The following is a 24,325-nucleotide window of genomic DNA, read 5'->3' as shown; positions in this document are numbered from 1 at the left end:
GCCTCAGCAACACAACTTGGGGTGCAGATCGTAACACGCTGCTGCAGCTCTACAAAGCCCTTGAGCTGTCCCGACTGGATTATGGGAGTGTGGCGTATGGCTCAGCGTCGCCCTCAGCGTTGCAACTGCTGGACCCCATTCACCACTGTGGGGTTAGACAGGCGACAGGAGCATTCCGCACCAGTCCTGTTAATAGCCTACTTGCTGAGGCTGGGGTTCCTCCGCTCCACATTCGGCGTCTACAACTCTTAGCCAACTATGCTGCCCACGTTCGTTGTTCGCCTCGTCACCCTAACTACCGTCTCCTTTTCGCTAATGCGGCAGTCCATACCCCACACCGGCGGCCTGGATCAGGCCATACCATTGGGATCCGTGTTCGGTCACTCCTTAGTGATCTCGAGTCTTTGCCTCTTCCATCTGCTTTTCCGCAGCTTCGGCTGGACCTCTCACAATGGCAAAAGGATTCAGTTCCTCCTGCAGTCTTGCGCCGCCAATTTCTTGCTCTCCTCGACGCATCCCGCGACTCGGAGGTTATCTATACAGATGGCTCGATGGTTGATGGCCGTGTGGGGTACGCTTATGCTCATGCGGACTATGTAGACCAGCGCTCCTTGCCGGACGGCTGCAGTGCTTACACCGCAGAGCTAACAGCCATTTTTCGTGCCCTTGAGCGTATTCGTACCAGCACTGGCGAGTCTTTTGTCATTTGCAGTGACTCTCTCAATAGTCTACAGGCTCTTGACCAGTGCTACCCACGCCATCCCATTGTTGTTGCCATCCAGGAGTACGTTCATGCTCTTGAACAGCGTGGACGTTCAGTGGTGTTCATATGGACCCCGGGACACGTTGGGATAGCGGGAAACGAACACGCCGACAAATTAGCTAAAGAAGCCACCCGCAAACTGCCGTTGGAGATCGGCCTCCCGGCAACTGATCTCCGATCGGTGTTACGCCGTCGGGTCTTTGGGGTGTGGGCAGACGAATGGCGCACTCTGTCTGTACCCAACAAGCTGCGGCGTGTAAAGGAGACCACGACCGTGTGGGGGTTCCTCCCTGCGGGCCTCTCGCAGGTATTCTGTTATTCTCTGTAGGCTCCGCAGGCTCCGCATTGGTCACTCTTGGCTGACGCATGGTCATCTGCTGCGTCGAGAGGACCCCCCTCATTGTCGCTGTGGTGGAACCATGACGGTGGCCCATATATTGTTGGAATGTCCTCTTTTAACCGCCCTCAGGCGAACTTTTAATCTCCTGGGTGATTTATCGTCTCTTTTAGGTGACGATGTCTCTATGGCAGATCGTGTTTTAAGTTTTATTCGAGCAAGTGGCTTTTATAGGTCCCTCTAATTTTATTGCGTCACCCTCTTTTGTGCTGTATCTTTTACTTTGTTTTGTGTTGTAATTCGACTCCACCCTAATCTTTTAGGCTGGAGGTTTTAACGTGTTGCAGAGTGGCTGGCTCATCCTATTATTTTCGTGATCAGCCAGCCACAGTCCTCTGCTGTGCAGTTTTAATTCCTTCTGCCTTTGTTCTCTATGTTGTTTTTGTTGCTGTGCTCCGTTTTCCGTGTTGTCTTACCATTGACCATGGGGCTTTTCTTCCCCCGGAATTTTTATTTTAGTGCTTCGCCTGACTGGTGGATGGTTTCATTGTGCTCTGTGTTTTTATGAAACAAGGGACCGATGACCTTTGCAATTTGGTCCCTTTAATCTTTAAACCAACCAACCAACAAAAAACGAGCGCTCTTGGTAACATGTATTATTCATCTGTAGTCGTCTTGTAGACGTCAGCAAGACAAGTGAGACATTTAACTCACTCAGCAGCACTATTGTGCCATGTTACGGAAGTTGTAGAGTCAAAGTGGACTTTTTGATGCAAGTCTGCCCGTGTTGTTTGCAGTGAGGGCTTTTCTCGAAGAGAGTAGGCGAGAAAGGGAGTTGTTCAGGTTGGACTACCTTCTCAGCACATAATTTTAAAAGTGTCTACAAATGTCGAAGGCAACTGTTCGCTCTTATACGGTGTAATCCTTTCATAGGTAAGCAGGCACGGTTTTAGGATACAGTTCTTGGGGAAGAGGGGGGAGGGTTCCCTCCTGTCAATCTTTGAACGTGCCATAGATGCTTAGAATTATATATTACTTTGTTTACATCAGTGCTTAATTCGTCGCCTGTAGCTTAACCAGAAATTCCGTAATTTGAAAAGTTTCATCCGAAAATTTGAGAAGTACATATGGTACTCAATTTATTTAAAAACAATAGTAATTTTGTCAGCCTCATAATTTATGCGATCGAAATATGCACTCACCATTGCTAGTGTTTCACTAATCACGACTGTAAGAACTTCTTTTTGCAGGTTATGAGTATATGAACATGTTAACAGTGGGAAAGCTGTCTTTTCTCATAGGTTCGGGAATGTAGGTCTTTGTGTTATTTTTTCCTTCGTGGAAGGTATTTTTGTCTTGTTCTGCCTTGCCCAACTTCACTCAGTCTATGAACCACGTGTGGTTTATGCTAGTGCGGCCAACCTTTGAATGTGCGCCTTTACCTGGCTAGAATGTTACCGGTCAGGCCTTGAGCCTAACCACAAGGGCAAGCCATCGGGGTACAGTCGACAGGCGCTCTATATTTTAGAAAAGGTCAGAATTTTATGAACTTTTGTTATGTATTGGTGTAGAATCCAAACTTTCGATTTCGATAACGGTGTGTTAACTAAGGGGGAGCTGCAAAAGTGAGGAATTTTCTTAATTTTTCAGTTTTTTACCTTATTTTTTACCCTTACGTCTTGCAGAACGTAAAATTTTCTGTATTTCCCCTGGTCAAACTTACTTTCACATCATATACTAATCAAGATAGGGAGCTTCAAAGGAACGTAATGAAACTCAGATACTGAAATACAATTTCTCATTTAATTGTAGAACTTTTGAAAAAGATAATTGTACCTGCCTCTAACGATCAACACCTAACAGCGAGAGTCCCCTTTCGCCCCACCCTCCAGTGGGATGCTCATTTATGCCTACGGCTGCGTAAAAATGGCAGGAAAAAAATACGTCCTCCCAATATAAATATTAAACATACAGTATGAACGTGGGAGATGCGGTATTGCTGGAGGTAAAGCTGTGAGGGCCGGTCGTGAGTCGTGTTTAGATACCTCAGTCGGTCCCAGGTTCATGTGCCGAACTCGGCACATAGTTTTAACGTGCCAGGAAGCTAAGCTCCATTGCAAAGCTTCTTAGGACAGATAATTGACTGCTGGAGGCACATGCTGTTATGTGTTTAAAAGTGTTATAAAATTAAAATTATAGTAACAACTGCATTTATTTTTTGGGATGTTGGGCGTGCCTTTGAAGCTCTATATCTTGGTGAGCATTTGGCGTCAGGACAGACATTAAATCATTGCAAATTGTAGGAAATATAATGCTACATGTAAAAGGTTTAAGTGTTTTTTTTATCGTGGAACGCAAGGGGGGGAAATTTGGAGCAGACGTCGAAAAAGTGCCAAAATTTCGCGGATTTTTCTTATCTCCGTCCCCTCCCTCCGCCCCTTTCCCACGTCCCCTCCCCCCGCCGCCAAAATAGCTCAGGGTCCTCGAGGTCGAAAACATGAATTCTGTGCTGCAGACCACCTGTACACAACATACTGAAAGTCCAGGAAATTTTAGCTACTGCCGACTGGACTGCTCACGCAAGCTACTGAAAATATGCGGTGTTAAACATAGCGTGTAATTTTCAAGAATTCCTTGTTATTTTAGATACTTTGCTTTCATACTCCTGTATTCTCCTGAAAGTTAGCCCAGAAACTTTAGATTGTATATCGCTTTTTTCCATGCCAGTTTAAGCTGACTGTTAGAACCGCTCGATATAACCGGTTTCCGAAATTTTCTGTTTTTTTTTATTCCTATTCCTTACTGTAATAAACTTAAAAATCGAAGAAAGATTGAGAAATGTGGACTGTTTGTTTCAAAATACAATCAAAATATTAAAGTAAAGAGGCAAATAAAAGAAGACTTAGTCCGTCCGTCATTCGCTACTTTTTTCGAAAAGTGATAAGTGGTTGAATACAAAAAAAAATCGCCAGTATTCTACCATTGATTCTAATTTTAGAAACTTCACACAAAATCTATGTTGTAGCCGGGGATTATATCACTATTTTGGCATTACGCATAGTTAATTCTAAAGGGTGAAAACTGCTGGTAAAGAACTCTGCTTTTCGTATTGATTTGCTCATTTTCAAGGGCTACAAGCAGACAAAGCTTTTCGTGTATTACTGTTTCTGTAACGTTCTTTCTTTTTTGTTATTCCACAAAAATGGCAGACAGTTATTTAATCTTTTGGAGCAAATGAAGATTTATACTTAGTCGCTATGCACTTCTTAAAAATATTTCCAGACTAGGTTTGATACCATTCTGCAATACAACGGATGTCCGGCGACGAAGTCTTGCACATTGCACGTACACGCATTGCTTAAGCCACGACACACAGTAACAGGGACATTATTGTCTCAGCAATGCTATGCCATTTCTTATGCCATGTAGTTATTGCTTGTTTCTTTCAGCATTGATATTAAAATAGCACTGACAGATTTTTCCCATTCTTTATATAGTGTAATATTTCAAACCAATGTAAATTTAACGAATTGAAGTTACTCCTTTTTTTTAAAAAAATGTTTGTTTAAAAATGAAAAAATTTTGCCCTGCTGCTATGGCAAATAGATATACCAGTATTTTACCCGGTTATTAGTAAAAAAAATTAAAAATCTGTTACAACTTGATACCAAACAAATTCCGAAAAATACCGGTTATTCAGAACTAAAATACCGGTGTCTGTTTTGACTGGTCAGTTTTGCCCACCACTTGGATGATACCCACTGTGATAGCCCCCCCCCCCCGCCCTCCTTCTCCCCTTCCCCCGCCGTTCCTCCCAAATTCCCTCTAACAATTGGACTTAAAAGCAGAAAGTATTGCCGAATAGTTGGAGGCCACAGGGAGGCCAGCAATGGTGTAGGGGGGGGGGGGAGGAGAGGAGAGGAGAGGAAGGCAGGCGCCCCCGTGCCGGCGCCGTGGCGTCTGCTGCCCGGCTGAGTCACGGCCTGCCGAGTTGAGTCGATGCCAGACCCTCCGCGGCACCCCTGCCCACGTCTCGTGGCGGGGCAATTGTCTGAGCCAAATACAGCGCACAGCGGCGTAGCTCCGGTCGCTGCACGCCACGGTCCGCATAAAAAAGGTCGCGGGCCGAGCCGTGTACCAAGCGATTCCGTAGTAGACTTTGATACAGTGCTCTCATGTACAGGTTACATTTACTGCTGGTAATCTGGATCAAGGCGACCCGAAACTGCGCGGATATCCGAAAACCACGGATATTACAAAATACACCTTTTTGCCCCGGGAGTCTTCTGTATTTACGAAATGTATTTTATGTCACGAATGAAAACTATGTTACTTCTACGCATTACTCGCCTAAAACTGAGATATTACGTTCAAAGTTACACCTAAACACGCTGTAGTGTATTAAAACTGCTGTTAGTTCACTTTCGGGAAGCAATCGTGCAATTATTTTCTGTTCATCTCTTTCATCCACTTTTTTCCCCATACGACGTAATCGTTTTCCGGGGAGTCAATGCACCAGTTTACGTATAGTGAAACGAATATTGTCCAACAAACTCTAATGATGATCAAAGCATCTCAGTGCCTCGGTTGTGTGTGATAACGGGAGCCTAGATTACCTTGTCACCGTTCTCTTTCTGTACTGAACACACTTCATTCACTATAACCACGTCATCTAGGTACGCAAATTCCCTTTCATATGCGTCACTGTTAAACAACGCGATGAGGTTTTCGTCACCTAAGTCTCAATGACCAGCAATTGGTATTCTGAACGAAGATATTCGTTCCGACTTAACAAACTACTTAAGGCTTCTTTCTTTATTTTTTCAAAAATCGTCGAACTATGCATGGATAATTCGCTAGCCAGATAATCCGCTCCCAAATAATCGGTAATTTATTGAACTTGAAACTCTGCAACCCATCTTAAGGGTGTGTGCTGAAGTGTCCTTAGAAAAACCAATGTCGTCGTCGTCGTCGTCATCGTGCCCCCCTCCCGCCCCGCTTTCCTGTTCCATCCGCGAAAATGACGTGGGAAGCATGACTGTCATACGGACTGACCTCAAATATCCGGTTTGCCCGTCATGGTCATTTCACAAGATGTATCCATACAGGGTGTCCCAGGAGGAATACTCAGTGTTCAGGGATATGAAAGGAAAGCTCATTTGAGGCAACAACAAAAAACTGTTGTTGACATATGCCCTATTCCGAATAGTTACCGCGAGAGCACACGTTTAAAACACGTTTGTTTTCGGATTAGTGGCGCACTGACGCTTATCTCTGGATTGGTGATGGTAGTACAGTTAACTGTCCACCAAGATTGCCAAACCTTACGCCATTAGATTTTTGGTTTGGAGCTGGATGAAATCTGAGGTGTGCAAACGATAGGTGATTACGCGAGGTAAACTGCTTGGTCGCATAATGGAACTGTCGCCCACATTAGGGAACGTGGAGAGAAGGAAGTAATACTGTTACCAGACAAAGTGTTAGTGACTCCCTCAAAAGATCCATCCGTCGCTTCGGGCTGCTGTTGGCGCTCTAGTACTGGTACCAGGCGGTAGTTGCAGTGAAGTGGTGTGTGTGTGTGTGTGTGTGTGTGTGTGTGTGTGTGTGTGTGTGTGTGTGTGTGAACCGATTGTTAGGAGTTAGTGCAGTATGATGTGTCGACGGAAGAGAGAGAATGGCAGTTAAGGGCCTGTTGTTCACAATGTGCGTGTAACCACACTGTGAATGAAGTTGCGTGATTCGTTGGTGTAGTATTGTGGACTGGCCAACGCATTGACGGCGAATGGCGTACCACTAACAGCCACGTAATATGGCGTAAGAATAGTGATGACGAGCGTCACGCCTTGTCAATGACGATCCGTTTCAAACTAAGAATTGCTGTTGTCACAGAATGCAGGTCCATATCAACCATATCCAGCCGAAAATTGTGAAGGGAACTGGACGCAACGGACTTTCGTCGATGGGTACATCGCAAGAGACCATTGCTCAACGCGACACAAGAAGCTGAGAGTCTTCGGTGGGCCGAACAACACAAAACTTAGTAGTTGATTCGAGGCATATAGTGTGACCCGACGAGTCGCGATTTTGCCACCTTTCAAATGACTCAAGGCTTTGAGCATACCGATGCACAAATGAGGTGCTTAACCGGCAATGTGTTGAAGGTTTAGCTGATGCCTAAGTTGGTTCTGTAATGTTCTGCAGGAACTTTTCGCACCATGATTTCGGTCCACTCATGCAGGTTAGGATGAACCGGGATGTTTATTTCAACATTATCGGTAAGTGTGGTCGACAGCCGCTTGGGGGTATAGGGGTTGGAGAAAAATGTGGAAACAGAGATGCATACGATGCTGTATTTGACCACGAACGACACCTGTGCGGTGCCCTTAATACGTTGCAAGTGTCTGTCGTGGTCAGATCACTATTTTGCTCTAGTTGTGAGTGCATTATGTCGGAGCTAAGGGAATTCTGACAGGGGCAAATTATTGGTGCTTGCATGGTGGGTGCTTACGTAATCTACATCTACATTTATACTCCGCAAGCCACCCCACGGTGTGTGGCGGAGGGCACTTTACGTGCCACTGTCATTACCTCCCTTTCTTGTTCCAGTCGCGTATGGTTCGCGGGAAGAACGACTGTCTGAAAGCCTCCGTGCGCGCTCGAATCTCTCTAATTTTACATTCGTTATCTCCTCGGGGGGTATAAGTAGGGGGAAGCAATATATTCGACACCTCATCCAGAAACGCACCCTCTCGAAACCTGGCGAGCAAGCTACACCGCGATGCAGAGCTCCTCTCTTGCAGAGTCTGCCACTTGAGTTTGTTAAACATCTCCGTAACGCTATCACGGTTACCAAATAACCCTGTGACGAAACGCGCCGCTCTTCTTTGGATCTTCTCTATCTCCTCCGTCAACCCGATCTGGTACGGATCCCACACTGATGAGCAATACTCAAGTATAGGTCGAACGAGTGTTTTGTAAGCCACCTCCTTTGTTGATGGACTACATTTTCTAAGGACTCTCCCAATGAATCTGAACCTGGTACCCGCCTTACCAACATTTAATTTTATATGATCATTCCAATTCAAATCGTTCCGCACACATACTCCCAGATATTTTACAGAAGGAACTGCTACCAGTGTTTGTTCCGCTATCATATAATCATACAATAAAGGATCCTTCTTTCTATGTATTCGCAATACATTACATTTGTCTGTGTTAAGGGTCAGTTGCCACTCCCTGCACCAAGTGCCTATCCGCTGCAGATCTTACTGCATTTCGCTACAATTTTCTAATGCTGCAACTTCTTTGTATACTACAGCATCATCCGCGAAAAGCCGCATGGAACTTCCGACACTATCTACTAGGTCATTTATATATATTGTGAAAAGCAATGGTCCCATAACACTCCCCTGTGGCACGCCAGAGGCTACTTCAACGTCTGTAGACGTCTCTCCATTGATAACAACATGCTGTGTTCTGTTTGCTAAAAACTCTTCAATCCAGCCACACAGCTGGTTTGATATTCCGTAGGCTCTTACTTTATCAGGCGACAGCGCGGAACTGTATCGAACGCCTTCCGGAAGTCAAGGAAAATAGCATCTCTGTTTCCGGAATCCATGTTGACTCCTACAGAGTAGATTCTGGGTTTCCAAAAACGACATGATACGCGAGCAAAAAACATGTTCTAAAATTCTACAACAGATCGACGTCAGAGATATATGTCTATAGTTTTGCGCATCTGCTCGACGACCCTTCTTGAAGACTGGGACTACCTGTGCTCTTTTCCAGTCATTTGGAACCTTCCGTCCCTCTAGAGACTTGCGGTACACGGCTGTTAAAAGGGGGGCAAGTTCTTTCGCGAAGGTGGCCGAAGTGTTTGGGGTTTCATGAGACACAAGATCGAAGATTTATACCGCATACAGCGAAAGCGGAAAAACGTCATCCGCTAAGTCACAAAGCGCACAAAAGTGTGTGTTGAGTGATCATTGCGGACGGTCGTTGAAAAGGATTGTGACGACATACAAGGGAACGAGAGCTGCAAGAGTCACAGAAGGACTGAATGTCGCATTCGCGGTCCTTGTTAGCACCAAAACAACACAGGGGACATAAGTTGGGAATTGCCGGACAAGCTGGAATCCCGAAACTACTCATCAGTGATGCAAATGCCCGTAACAGGATAAAGTGGTGGCAATGTCGTAAAACCTGGACTATGGTGCAAGCAGTGGAAGAAAGTAATTTGGTCGGATGAGTTTACTTCCCAAGAGCGAAACATGACGCCGGTTTGGTGATGATTTGGGCAGCCATATCGTGGTATTCCACGGGCCCCCTAGTTTCTATGCAAGGTCACGCTACCGCCAACGATTATGTGACCCCTTGGTTCACCTGGACAGTCATTTGCTCAAAAGTTGCTTGTCTGTTCGCCCGTACACATTTCTGCAGCCCGTGGTGCACCACAGTGGTTCAAAATGGTTCAAATGGCTGTTAGCACTATGGGACTTAACATCTGAGGGCATCAGTCCCCTAAAACTTGGAAATACATAAAACCTAACTAACCTAAGGACATCACACACATCCATGGCCGAGGCAGGATTCGAACCTGCGACCGTAGCAGTCGCGAGGTTCCGGACTGAAGCGCCTAGAACCGCTCGTCCACCACGGCCGGCGCACCACAGTGGCCTGGCCCCGGGTTTGGATAGCGCCATTTTGGCATGCACCGTATATTTCAACCAAGGCAGCACGCGATCAGTTTAGAAACTTAGCCGCTTCTGAAATGCTTCAAACCTTAGTCCGAACGTCAATGATCATGCCCTTTTGGACGTCAGATACTTAGCTACATTTCCACAGTACGACTGCAGAGCTTTCCGCGTCCCCAAGCACGCTTTGTATACTGAGGTGACAAAAGTCATGGAATACCTCCTAATATCGTGTCGAACCTTCCTTGCAGCAACTAGACGTGGCATGGACTCAAAAGGTCAGCGGAAGTCCTCTGAGAAATATTGAGAATGCTCAATTGCAAAAGTGTTGGCCGGTGCATTATTTTGCGCACGAATTGACCTCTCGATTATGTTCCATGAATGTTCTATGGGATTCATGTCGGGCGATCTGGACGGCCAGATCATTCGCTCTAATTGTCCAGAATGTTCTTCAAACAAATTGCTAACAGTTGTGGCTCGGTGACACGACACATTGTAATCCATAAAAATTCCACCGATGTTATGGAACATGAAGTCCACGAATAAATGCATCATTTCCAGTCAACGATCGGTTCACTTAGACCACAGCACGCAGTCTGTTAGCTCTGACAACTCTACGTAAACGCCGCTGATCTCGGTCGTTATGTGAAGGTCGTCGGCCACTGCGTTGGCTGTGGTCAGAGTTAACGCCTGAAACTTGGTATTCTCGGCTCGCTCTTAACACTGTGGGTGTCTGAATATTGAATTCCTTAACGATTTTCAAAGTGGAATGTCACATCCATCTAGCTCCAACTACCTGCCATTCCGCGTTCAAGGTCTGCTCATTCTCGTCGTGGTCAGAAACTTTTCACATGAATCACCTGAGTACAATGCACTGCCCTTTCGTACCTTGTGTACGCCGCACTGCTGCCATCTGTATATGTGCATATTACTGTCGCAGGACTTTGTCCACCTCAGTGTAATTTCTGTCCATATTTTCCCTCAACTTCTAAACACTTGCTCCATATCTTGACATGCTCCGTAATTTCGTGCTGGAAGAAGGTGTGTAGCATCGTGCCCATTAATTATCGCTGCACTCCATAACCTCGTCACCAGACAAAAACTTGGAATTAGCCAGGTGTTCCCTCATCGGACCAAGAAGTTAAAAATCACTTGGAGTTAGGACAGGACAGTAAGTGTTCCAGCAGCCGAAAAAGATTGTTTTGAATACTGAGGTTGGTTTCTGAGCTGTATGAGGTCTGGCATTATCATGAATCAGAATTACACCTGTTGAAAACTTTCCTCACCTCTTCGTTTTGATTTTGAGTTTTAGTTCTCCCCATAGCTCTTAATAGCTGTCACTATTCACCTTTTGATTTTTAGGGGTGTAATAATCAACAATGGACTTTTCATGTTACAAAATATTGTCATCATCAACTTTCCTGCAGAAGCTCGGCGTTTGAATTTTTTTGTCGTAAACGAATAATGATGCTTGTCCCTCCCCTCTCATTCCCCCTCTCGCATGCCCACACTTCTCCCCAATTTTATGCTGCTTGCTTTGTGGTTCGTTGTGATGGATAGACTTCTCGTCAACGGTTATTATGAGATTGAGAAAGTCTTCCCCCTTCTACAGGAAGCGTTAAATGGGAACTGACATTTCCAAACGACACGGACCTTGTGATAGTTTAGATATTCATATACGATTGCAAATCGTGAATCGTGCCTAACATTCCATTTATGCGCAATATCATAAGTTCTGATGTGACGCTCAGCTGTCTCGATGTCACTGCTCATTTACGAAGTAGATGGCATTCACGAACACTCTTCGGGGGCAGAACATTACCACTTTTAAAGCCATTTATCCATTCGTAAATTTTTCGCTCGCTGAGTTGGCAATCGCCAGACTGCAATTGCATTGTGCGAGCAAATTCCGAGGCTTTAGCCCCTTGAGAGTACAGAAAACGAATCACTGTCCACATTTCTTCGTCGGTGCTTACAGACAACGGAGCGCTTATAATACGAGGCGTGAAGTACCGTTTTGAAATTAAAACGTGCTAAGATATCTCAAAAATTTTATTTTTACATGAAAGCTTGTACCTTAATCTACTTTTCTACATAATTTCCGTCAATATTGAGGCACTTGTCATAACGTTGTACCAGTTTTTGAATACCCACCTCATATAAGTCTGCCGTCTGACTTGTTAACCACTGCATCACCACTGTTTTGACTTCGTCATCGTCTTGAAGACGCTGACCGCCCAGGTGCAGGAACAGATGGCAGTCACTGGGCGCAAGATGGGGCCTGTACGGAGGATGATCCAGAGTTTCCCGTCGAAAAGATGTGATGAGATCTTCGGTCTGATTCGCCACATGCGGACGGGCATTGTCTTGCAGCAAAACGATGCCCATACTCAACTTCCATGGACTGTTGCTTTGGTTCTGGTGTGAAGTAGGCCACCCATGTTTCATCGCCCGTAACAGTTTGGCTTAAGAAATCATCACCGTCGTTGTGGTACCGCTCAAGGAAAGTCAATGCACTGTCTAAACGTTTGGTTTTGTGCACATCCGTCAACCTTTTCGGTACCCAACGTGCGCACAATTTTCGGTAATTCAAGTGCTCGGTCACAATGCCATACAAAACACTACGAGAAACATAAGGAAAGTCATCCTGCAAGGAGGAAATCGTAAAGCGTCTGTTTTCTCTCAGCTTATTGTCCACTTCCTGCACCAAACTTTCATTAACGACCGAAGGACGCCCACTCCGTTGTTCATCATGCACATCTGTGCGGCCATCTTTAAATGCTATTACCCACTTTCTTACCACTCCATCACTCATAATGTTTTCTCCGTAAACTGTACAGATATCACGATGAATATCGATCGCTTTTAGGCCTTTAGCACTAAGAAATCTTATAACAGCCCGTACTTCACAGTCGGCGGGACTCACGATTATCGGAGGCATCTTAAACACTCAGTACACAACGTAAACAAGGAAGAATCAGACTGTAATGGCGTCAATGCGTAGATTAAGTTACAGGCTTTCATGTAAAAATAAAATTGAGATATCTTAGCACGTCTTTTTTAAATTTCAAAACGGTACTTACTTAAAAAACGGTCCTCGTAAAAGGCTCACCCACAAGAACAACCTAGAAGTTAAGGCATGACAATGTTGAATTCGTTCTTTCAACCCAAAGAGCAGAAAAAAAACTTTACTTATTTACTTACCATCGTGTAATGCATGAATGAAATATTTGTACCGTTGTTTTCATTTTCTTTCTATTCATGAATAGAGCTCGAAAAAAAGGGCGATATGTGTACCTGCACCACAGTACTACTGACATCATCGCTGAATCGTTTGCTCCGGCATCACGTCCGTAGCGTACAGGCCCCGTATTGATTTTTTTTACTACTCGTGCCACACGACCACTCATACCGGCAAGCCCCCTCCCTCCCAACTTCTTTCATCTAGATTTGTAATGAATGTTTGTCCTTCGTCGCGCAAGATCATAGAAAACGCGTATGTACTCGGCGCAAGCTGCTTGCTTCAGCGTATTGCTGAGCATGAGCTTTTATGACACTTTTAGTCACTGGCAAATGGCCTTCCAGCAGTAAATGGGAAGAAATTGAGCCGCGCACGGTACGGCTGTGATGCACTGCGATCTTGCAGCAGTCACGGGAGACTTGGACAGCACGCACGTGTTCACGGATGGAATCGCCTTGGATGTAGAAATGCTTACTGAAGAGGTGAAGAAATGCCCTGAAATATGGGACACATCTCACAAGGAGTACCATTATAATAATGAAAAGAGCGGCATGGTTTCAAGTAGGCCAATGTGAAAAGTATTGAGAGAGTTTTGCTGCGAAACCGCGTCAGGAGAAAAATGATCTGACCAGTTGTTGTCGCTGTTCAGTTATTTTGCTTTTGTGTTCTAGTAGTGTTGTTTTCGCCATTCAGAAGTTCAATTAGCTCGACACAGCACTCTGGCGAGACCCCTTTCATCTGAATGTACAACTCTTCAGTCAATAACAACAGTTTAAAATTGTTATTTTCATAGTAATCAATGGTTTAATGCGTAACAGGCACGCTGTCTCCTTTCTTCTGCCCATACAGGTTGCATTCCAATCTGGCGCGATTATAGCTGCAATGTCGAATCTCCCCCCTCCGCGAAAAGTGTGCAGTATATTGTTCGAGTACGAGAGTGAAACTAAGAGCAAAAGTTTTTATTCTTTATACAAAACAAGTAGGCAGCATCATCTTAATGAACATACTTTGCCACTTTGTCTCCATTCTTTGGACACATTCTTCCCCTTGTTCTGGAAATTTGAAAACAACCACTGCCAGCCTTACAATAGAACTCCTTTCCAGCTTCCTGAAGATACTGACGAACTGCTTCCCAAACATCCTCGACCGTCTCCTTATACAAACCTTGCATATTTTCCTTAACAAAAGCGAAATAATGGCAGTCACAGGATACCAAATCAGGACTAAAGAGATCATGTGAACGTGTTTCCCACCCCAATGTCGTAATGTTCTTCACAATGACACGAATAGTGTGAGGACGCGTGTTATCCTCTCGCAGGATGATAATTGTCTGGATATAGCGGGCAGCATGAATGGCTTGTCTAGGTGCAAGAAAGCCAGACTGCAACTTTGTGCATCCTAGAAGACACTGCCAGTAACTTTTGCAGCAGATGGCACTGTCTTCACTTCCTCCTTCGAGGCGAATCCATGTACTGCCATTCCATACTCAGGCATATTGTTTCTGGGTCGTAATCATGGAACCAGCTTTCATCGCCTGTGGCAATACTATAAAAAATAATCACCTTCATTTTGAAATCTCTGAAGGTTTTGGATGATTGTTAATTTCCGAGGTTTTTGTTTTCAGTCAATAAACATGGCACCCAATGGGCACAAACTTTTCTATAACCTAAGCTTTGACTCATTACTTACACTATATCGTGTCCTACTGCAAGTTTTGTAGCGATTTCATTCACTGTATCACGCCTGGCTTCTCTAATTATGTCATTAATTTTTTTTTAAATGGAGACTCATTTTAGATACTCGTGTTTCCACCTTTGAAATGTTTTACTCATCTCATAATACGACTGGCACCAAAGCAGACATCTTCATAAGCACGTTGAAATCTGAAGTGAATTTCAGCCGTAGAATTTCACTCTTTAACGAAGAATTCAATGACAGCACGCTATCGAAACGAAGTACTGCCTGTGGTCACGCGAGACTCTGATGACGTAAAGATATACTAGCATGGGATGATGTTTGTGGATAACATTCCTGCAGTCGTTGTTTGCTGTTATTGGTGGTTGTTGTCTTCAGTCCATAGACTAGTTTGATACAACTCTCCATGTTATTCTGTCCTGTACAAGCCTCTTCATCGCCGAGTAACTACTGAAACCTACATCTATTTGAATCTGCTCACTGTATTTATGTCTTAATCTTCCTCTACAATATCATCCCTCCCTCCCTCCCCTCGTCCCTCCAGTACTAAACTGACGACCACTTGGTATTTCAGAACGTGTTCTATCAACTGATCCCTTCTTTTACTCAAGTTGTGCCACAAGTTTCTTTCCTTCCCTATTCTATCCAGTACCTCATTACTTACATGAACTACTCATCAAATCTTCAGCGTTATTCTGTAGCACCACATTTCAAAAGCTTCTATTCTCTTCTTGTGTGAACTATTTATCGTCCACGTTTCAATGCCATTCAAGGCTACACTCCAAACAAATACCTTCAGAAAAGAGTTTCTAAAATTTAAATCTATATTAGACGTTAAGAAATTTCTCGTCTTCCGAAACACACTACTCGCCATTGCCAGTCTACATTTTATATCCTCTCTACTTCGGTCTTCAGTTGTTTTGCTGCCCAAATAGTAAAACTAATCCGTTGTTTGTAGTGTCTCAAAATGGTTCAAAAGGCTCTGAGCACTATGGGACTTAACATCTGTTGTCATCAGTCCCCTAGAACTAGGATCTACTTAAACCTAACTAACCTAAGGACATCACACACATCCATGCCCGAGGCAGGATTCGAACCTGCGACCGTAGCGGTCACGCGGTTCCAGACTGAAGCGCTTAGAACCGCACGGCCACACCGGCCGGCTGTAGTGTCTCAGTTCCTAATCTAATTCCTTCAGTATCAAATAAAACTAAGAGTGTCGTTAAATAAGTAGTGCCCCACATTTTTTTTAAAAATCCATTTATATACACAGATCAAAGTCCTTGTTGGTGCTTCACATTTGATGTCTGTTCTGTGCGCCGCTGAAGTTTCGAACCGTTCTGGCAGATGTCAGGGCCGTAATACAGTGTCAAAATGACGTCTACATATGACTCACGTTACAAGCAGCGTGCTGTTATTGAAGTCTTGTGTGCACAAAAAGGAACCGTGGTGAACATCCATAAACGTTTGTGTGCAGTGGATGGCGATACTGCAGTTGACAGTACAGTTGGGCAATAGGTAAAGAAAGATACAGCCTCAGGAACTGCAGAGACGTTTGTGGGGCATTACTTATTGAATGACCCTCGTATATTGTTCCAGAGACCTTTCGAAGTCTGACACCTGTAATGTATACATGCAGACAAAAGTGACGAATGAAAATTGTACCAAGTCCGGGATTCGAACCTGGGTCTCTTGCTCACTAGGCAGACATGCTAAGCACTACGCCACCTTTGGCTTTGCACAACAGCACGGACTACCCTAGCACGTCTCCCTCCTCAATCCAAATTTCCATTCACTCCTCAGCTCACTTGGCATTCCCTGTAAACTCGAACAGCATTGTAGAGGCTCTCCAGCTGTATTGGTAGGTAATCCTGCAACAAACACCACTGACATTCCAATTCACTGTATTTTCATTTTGTTAATGTCAGTTGGCATTGTGCCATTTAAAAAGTGAATATTTGCACACAAAAATAAAGTTTATAAGTATTATTACAATCTGTTTATTAGCTAACAATACGAGGTCCTGACTTCCAATCCATTCTGTGAAATCCGCACATCAATAGCACTTTCCATTTTCACAATATTTGCTGTGAAAGTTTTAGGTGATTTACCCTGTGTGCATCCTTCAGCATCGCGTGATGTAATTCGACTACATTCCGTTACTATTGTTTTTCTTTTATTATTGTGTATCTTATATACTCACTTTGAAGACGCCATCCATTCTGTTGCTCTTCCAAGTCCTTCCCTGTTTCTGACCGAATTACAATGTCACAGTATTCCCTCGCAATTCTCCTGAATCCAAACTGCTTCTCCCTGTGGCCGATATCTAGCACTTTTCTGCATCTACACACAAACCTGCTAGCCACCGTACGATCCGTGGCAGAAGGTACCCTGTACCACTACTACTAGTCGTTTCCTTTCCCATTCCACTCGCAAATAAAACGAGCGAAAATCGGCTATCTATTTGCCACCGTTTGAGCCGTAAGTTCTCGTATTTAACTTAGTGATCTTTATGCGAAATGTAATTTGACAGTAGAAGATGTCAGTTTCCTGAATTTTCTCAATAGTGTTCCTCGAAAAAACGTCGCCATCCCTCCAGGGATCCCCATTTGAGACCCCCCACCGCTGTTAACGCTTGGCGTATTGTTCAAATCTATCGGTAACAGATCTCGCAGTCAGCCTTGGAACTGCGTCGATGGTTTTCTTTAATCCGATCTGGTAAGTATTTAAAACACTCCAGCAGTACTCAAGAATAGATCGCGCTAGCGTCCTGTTTGCAGTCTCCTTTACAGGTGGACACTTTCCCACTTTCCCAAAATTGTCCCAATAAATCGAAGTCGACCATTACCACAATTATTCTGTAAATAATCCGTGACAATATTTTGCAACCATGACGTTTTAAACTTACAGTTCGCTATCGTTTTGTTACATTGTTGGAACTGGAACAATTTTAACAGTGGATTGCTCACGACTTTCGATACCGTAAGCCGGGTATACTTGGTCCGATTTTCGGATTAAGATGTGATTGTCAAGACTGTTTTTCATCTTGTGTGATTTGTGATAGAAACATAAGGGATTATATGAAAGCGTTAAAATGCAAAGGAAATTATGGAACCGATTGCAGGTGGTCAAAAGAAGAGATTTGGGGATACATTGACCGGACAACACTTTCACCACAACAGTCAACTACCAGTCAATTTTGTGGTCAGTATTTGAAAAACAACGAAACGTTGACCACTCATAAATAAATACACTGAACTGAAGTTTTTTAAGCGCTTTATTAAACCTCATAAAAGAAAAGTATAGCCTAGTGCAGCACGTAAGTCACAGTGTGATCGATCATCAAAATTATAAATATAATGAAAGGTACTGCTGGGATGGAGTACCACGCAATAGCTCCAAATTTAGTTGAGTATAATACTTCCAATTTCTTCTAATTTAAACCTAAATCCTCCCGTCAGAACATCCGGTGCAGTTAGAACTAAGATTATCTGTTATCCGTTTATCGAGTCAGTAGCTGGCATTTGTGGCCAAACAAACTCCATTCCTTGTTTATGCAGATTCTTGACATCATATCTTATACCTGAATCACTCTCTGAACCACAGTAGCTCGCAATTGAGCGGTACATGACTGACATTTGTTTTTCTTATTTGTGGATATATTACCAGTTAGAAATGAGCCTTCTTCTATACGCCGAACGTTATTGTTTGTGTTCCTTAGTTCCACACTGTCATTGCATCAACACTAATAAACTGTGTGTGTGTGTGTGTGTGTGTGTGTGTGTGTGTGTGTGTGTAATCCTGAGGTAACAATGACCAGTGCTTAAAGAAACTCCAAAATGAGAAATTATGCACGTTACCTCAGTAATCGTAATATAGTGGCAGATATATAAATGTGATAAAAAAACTAATCAGTGATCTGTTTTGAGAATTTATCGAGCAACAGAATGAAATGTTCACTCTGTAGCGGAGAGTGCGCTGATACGAAACTTCCTGGTAGATTGAAATTGTGCGCTGGACCGAGCCTCGAGCTCGGAACCTTTGCCTGCCGCAAGCAAGTGCTCTACCAGCTGAGCTACCCAAACACGACTTACGACCCTTCCTCACGGCTTTAGTGTCGCCACTACCTCCTCTCCTACCTTCCAAACTTCACAGAAGTTCTGCGAAACTGGCGGGAATAGCACTTCTGGAGGAAAGGATATTGCAGAGATGGCTTAGCCGTAGCCTTGGGGATGTTACCAGAATGAAATTTTCGTTCTGCAGCGGAGTGTGCCCTGATACGGAACTTTGGCTGAATCTTGAGTCGTGACTGGGTAGCTCAGTTGGTACAGCACTTGCCCTCGAAAGGCAAAGTTCCCGAGTTCGAGTCTAAGTCCGGCTCATAGTTTAGTCTGACGGGAAGCTTCATACATGATATAGGTGAAAAGGCCAAGACATTTGTAGTTAAATAATACTGGTGGAACTTATTGGCAAATTAAAACTGTGTGCCGGACCGAAACTCGAACTCGGGACCTTTGCCTTTCGCGGGCAAATGCTCTACCAACTGAGTTACCCAAGCACGACTCACGCCCCGCCCTCACAGCCTCACTTCTGCCAGTACCTCGTCTTCTACCTTCCAGACCGGCCGGTGTGGCCGTGCGATTCTAGGCGCTGCAGTCTGGAACCGCGAGACCGCTACGGTCGCAGGTTCGAATCCTGCCTCGGGCATGGATCTGTGTGATGTCCTTAGGTTAGTTAGGTTTAACTAGTTGTAAGTACTAGGGGACTAATGACCTCAGAAGTTGAGTCCCATAGTGCTCAGAGCCATTTAAACCATTTTGAACCTACCTTCCAAACTTCACAGAAGCTCTCATGCGAACCTTGCAGAACTAGTGCTCCTGAAAGAAAGGATATTGTGGAGACATAGCTTAGCCACAGCCTTGGGGATGTTTCCAGAATGAGATTTTCACTCTGCAGCGGAGTGTGCGCTGATATGAAACTTCCTGGCAGTGAGGCTGTGAGGGCGGGGCGTGAGTCGTGCTTTGGTAGCCCAGATGGTAGAGCACTGGCCCGCGAAAGGCAAAGGTCCCGAGTTCGAGTCTCGGTCCAGCATACAGCTTTAATCTGTCAGGAAGTTTCATATCAGCGCGCACTCCGCTGCAGAGTGAAAATCTCATTCTGGAAACATCCCCAAGGCCTTGGCTAAGCTATGTCTCCGCAATATCCTTTCTTGCAGGAGCGCTAGTTCTGCAAGGTTCGCATGAGAGCTTCTGTGAAGTTTGGAAGGTAGGAGACGAGGTATTGGCAGAAGTGAGGCTGTGAGGGCGGGGCGTGAGTCGTGCTTGGGTAGCTCAGTTGGTAGAGCACTTGCCCGCGAAAGGCAAAGGTCCCGAGTTCGAGTCTCGGTCCGGCACACAGTTTTAATCTGCCAGGAAGTTTCATATCAGCGCACACTCCACTGCAGAGTGAAAATCTCATTCTGAATACTGGTGGATTTTGCACAACCAGATTTTAATACAACTATTCGTAAAATAATATAAGTCGCAATAGTTTCGCCACCTGCTGCACAAGAAAAATGGCGTCACGAAAACACTAAACAGGCAACTGAGAGCCAACAGAGAACTGTAAAAGTTTTGACGTATGAGTGGCCAACGTAGCCACTGGCGGATGAAGTATACCCGGTGAACGGTATGGGCCTCGTACGTATATTAGTCGATCGAGACAAGAAAGTCGTTCATTTTTAGGGATGGGCTTGTAGAGTGTAAATGTGTTGTCGCTGCCTGGCCCCCGTGCTGACGGAGCACGCTTTGTGTTGCACGCAGGCTCGCCGCTAGAATGGCAGTGGGTGAGCGACGGTGCGCGTGTTGCAGAGGCGTTGCTGCAGAGCCGGCCCCTGCCGCACATCCCGGACGTGCCCGACGGCGAGACACTGGGCCAGGTGGGCTCCGTGTCGGGGGCCGGGGCGGGGGCGGCCACGGGGGCCGGCTGCGTGCCGGCCGTGGGCGGCGGCGGCGGCTCCGGCGGCGGCGGGGGCGGGTCGGCCACCGCCGGCTCGGGCTCCGGCTCGCTGGACGCCGCCGCCCGCTGGACCTCCAAGGAGAACCTGCTGCAGGCGCAGGAGGACGACGACCCGCAGCTCTTCGTCGCTCTCTACGACTTCACGGCCGGGGGCGAGAACCAGCTCAGCCTCAAGAAGGGTGAGCACCTCGCCACGCGGGCTGCTTTCCACTTAGTTTTCATCCAGTTTGTGCAAATTTCCTCGCCGATATACGACGTCTAACATAATAGGATGTAATTACAGCTAAACGTGCACTTCTGGTGTTGGCGGCTTTGCTGCTGTTGGTAAATTGGCGCGATGAATCGTGGGAAGTCAACACGACGAATCATGAATCAGATGTATATTGAGGTGACAAAACGAGCGAGGTGGTGCAGTTGTTAGCACACTGGGCTCGCTTTCGGAGGACAACGGTTCAAATCCGCGTACGACCATCCTGATTTAGGTTTTCCGTGATTTCCCTAAATCGCTTCAGGTAAATGCCGGGATGTGTCCTCTGGAAAAGAGCAGGGCCGATTTCCTTCCCCATCATTCCCTAAATCAGAACTTGTACTCCGTCTCTAATAACCTCGTTGTCTCTGAGGTGACAAGTCATGGGATAGCGATATGCACAGATACAGATGGCTGTAGTATTTATTGCCTGCACGAGGTATAAGTGGCAGTCACTGGTGGAGCTGTCATTTGTACTCAGGTGGTTAATGTGAAGGACTCCGACGTGATTGTGCCCAACGGTGGGAAGTAACAGACTTCGTACCTAGAAAGGTAGTTGGAGCTAGATGCACTAGATCATTCCATTTCGGAAATTCAGTATTCCGAGATCCACAATTTCAACAGCATGCCGAGAAAACCAGATTTCAGGCATTACCTCTCAATAGTGGCCGACGGCCTTCGCCTAACGACAGAGAACAGTGGCGTTTGCGTAGAGCTGTCATTGCTAACATTCAAGCAACACTGCGTGAAGTAACTGCAGAAATAAATGTAGGGCATGCGATGAATGTATTCGTTAGGACTGTGCGACGAGATTTGGCGTTAATAGGCAATGCCTTTGCTAATGGCGCGACGTCGCTTTCAGCACCTGTCCTGGACTCGTGACCATATGTGTTGGACGCTAGACGACTGGAAAACCGTGACTTGGTCCGATGAGTCCCGATTTCAGTTGCTAGGAGCTAATTGTAGGGCTCGAGTGTGGCGCAGGCCCCACGAAGTCGTGGACCCAAGTTGTAAACAAGCCACTGCGCAAGCTGGCAGTGGACCCATAATGGTATGGGCTGTGTTTACATGGAATGGACTGGGTCCTCTGACCGAACTGAACCGATCATTGACTGTAAATGATTATATTTGGCTACTTGTAGGCCATTTGTAGCCATTATAGAGTTCATGATCCCAAACAACGATGGAATTTTATGGGTGACCATGTGCTATGTCACTGGGCCACAATTGTTCACAAGTGATTTGAAGAACATTCTGGACAATGCGAACGATATATTTGGCAGGGGACTTTCAACGACTTATCGTGTCCATGCCATCTGGAGTTGTTGCACTGTAGCAGGCCAAAGCGGGTCCACACGGTTTTAGGAGGTATCTCATGACTTTTGTCACCACAGTGTAGGCAGCCAATGAGATTCTCGTGCGTAATTTTCTGTGGCTCGTAAATAGAGCTAGCTGGCGTTTTGTTATATTGGTTTGGAATTTTAACTCCGTTCCCAGAATTTTCGGCTAAATCGGACATAAAAGTTGAAGGTCACCCCGAGAGGTGTGTGAGAAAATTAATGAGACTGATTTTTTATCTAACATAGTTTCTATTTTTTTTTTTCAGACAGCATTGACCCCTACAAAGTACGAGTAGTTCCCTTCGGTAGCTGTACAGCAGTGGAGCCATTGGTCCCAGGGTTGGTAGAGTGCTGAAAGTTTCAACTGGTAGGGCCTTTGACATGTCAGGTACATTCTTTTGAATGTTCTCCAGAGTCCTCAGGTGAATTAGAGGGTCTCTGAAATAATGGTAATGCCTTTTGAGGTCAAAAATTCCATAATGGAGGTGGCCGTGTGACAGTGGTGTTGTCATGGTGCAGCATCACCTTGTCTGCATGTTTTGTCTCACTCGATTCGCCATTTTCCTGAGCCTTTCAACGATATCTTTGTACAACACTTGTTGACAGTCTATCCTAGAGGAATAATCTCATAAGAGCACACATATGTTCGACATTTTCGTCAGTTTTTAAAGTTGAAGGTCACCCCGAGAGGTCCATCTTCAATGTGTTCTCGGCCTTCCAAAAATGATTTGTGCTGGCGAATATCTTGTGCTCTAGATAATCAATGTTCCCCACAGGACTGTTTCAACTTTTGTGAGAGTTCACACTCGCGGATTCCCCAAGTTAAACACAAAACTTGATGGTGTAATGTTGACAGTTCCATTTTCGTAACTCGCAACAAAAACACAGTTTCACTGGTGGTGCATCTCAAAAGTAAAGTAATAGCTGCACAGAGCTAAAGCTTTGACAGTGTGGCTGGAAGAGATGAACACACCAGTCTACACAAACAGAACAACACACCGCTGCCAGATCGCTCACAGAGTTGTCAGTCTCATTACTTTTTGTGCTGAGATTCATAGGCTTCGCCAACTCGCAATAAAATTATGTCATTCCAATGTAACCTAGGCCTTGAGCTATGCTGCTGGTCAGACTGTCAGTGCGCTAGTTTTTTCCACTCACCAAAGAATTACGAAAATCAGAAAGCAACATTAAAACTTATAATAACCAGATCTGTAAAGGTTACTATGGGTCTCTCCATATCGAAAACAAATGTAATGATTTCATATCGTCTGCCTAAGGAAGTCATTACATTCAGCAATTCTCGTTGGTTACTTCATGCTATCACCCAGTTGGCAACATCCGCACACAGTGCAAGAGCCGCTGACACTGTAAGTGGACTTCAGCCAAAGTATGCAACAGTAGAAGCAAATACGTTACAGTGAACGTGGATGTGTAAACAAACTGTTCCCGAGGTAATTGCAGATTGTGGTTACAAGCTGCCACAGACTTCAGTATGAAATATTGTCGTAGTTTGTATGAATATATTTAAAATGTAAACTTCATTATTAAGTCACAATCTAATTGGATGCAAGTTTCACCTATGGCCCACGGTTGGGGAATGTGATTCATGCATGATGGGAGACCATCACATGTTAGGTTGGCAACCTCATTTGAGAGCCTGGAATTCCCAGGAAAATCTCAGGGGATACTGACTGGCTCTAGAGGAAGTTGAACTGTTTAGTAATGGAAATGTTCAGTCATTTGTTACATTCACTCTGATGTACTGCTTTGGAAACTGTTGGTTGCGTTTTCGCATTAAAAAAAAGGTGAAGAAGTGCAGTGAACTGTTAAGTTTGTTGCACGATCATGGCTGCCTCTGGTGCAGTCATCACCCTTTGGGAAGCTTGGGTTCTTGGCCTCGAAGTCTGTTCCACTTTGCGCAGTTTCGAGTCCGACTGAGTATAATGCATGCATGATAATATGTCACTGTCAGAAATCAAAGGTCCTTTTTTAATTTTATAAAGGTATAAGTG

The 24,325-nt window shown here is 45.0% G+C and overlaps 1 protein-coding gene across 3 annotated transcripts in view; it reads left to right on the top strand.

Moving 5' to 3' along the window:
* Positions 1-24,325, top strand: part of LOC126188992 (tyrosine-protein kinase Abl) — a 469,368-nt gene that overhangs the window by 287,440 nt on the left and 157,603 nt on the right. For 2 of the 3 annotated variants that reach the window (XM_049930788.1, XM_049930789.1), the window contains exon 2: positions 20,531-20,905. In XM_049930788.1, the coding sequence (XP_049786745.1) occupies positions 20,531-20,905 (375 nt within the window). The remainder of the gene's footprint in view (positions 1-20,530; positions 20,906-24,325) is intronic. The other variant, XM_049930790.1, reaches the window with a different exon arrangement.

This window comes from Schistocerca cancellata, chromosome 5, assembly GCF_023864275.1.
Source record: "Schistocerca cancellata isolate TAMUIC-IGC-003103 chromosome 5, iqSchCanc2.1, whole genome shotgun sequence".
Taxonomy (NCBI): domain Eukaryota; kingdom Metazoa; phylum Arthropoda; class Insecta; order Orthoptera; family Acrididae; genus Schistocerca; species Schistocerca cancellata.
This window is presented reverse-complemented; position numbering and strand designations above follow the sequence as displayed.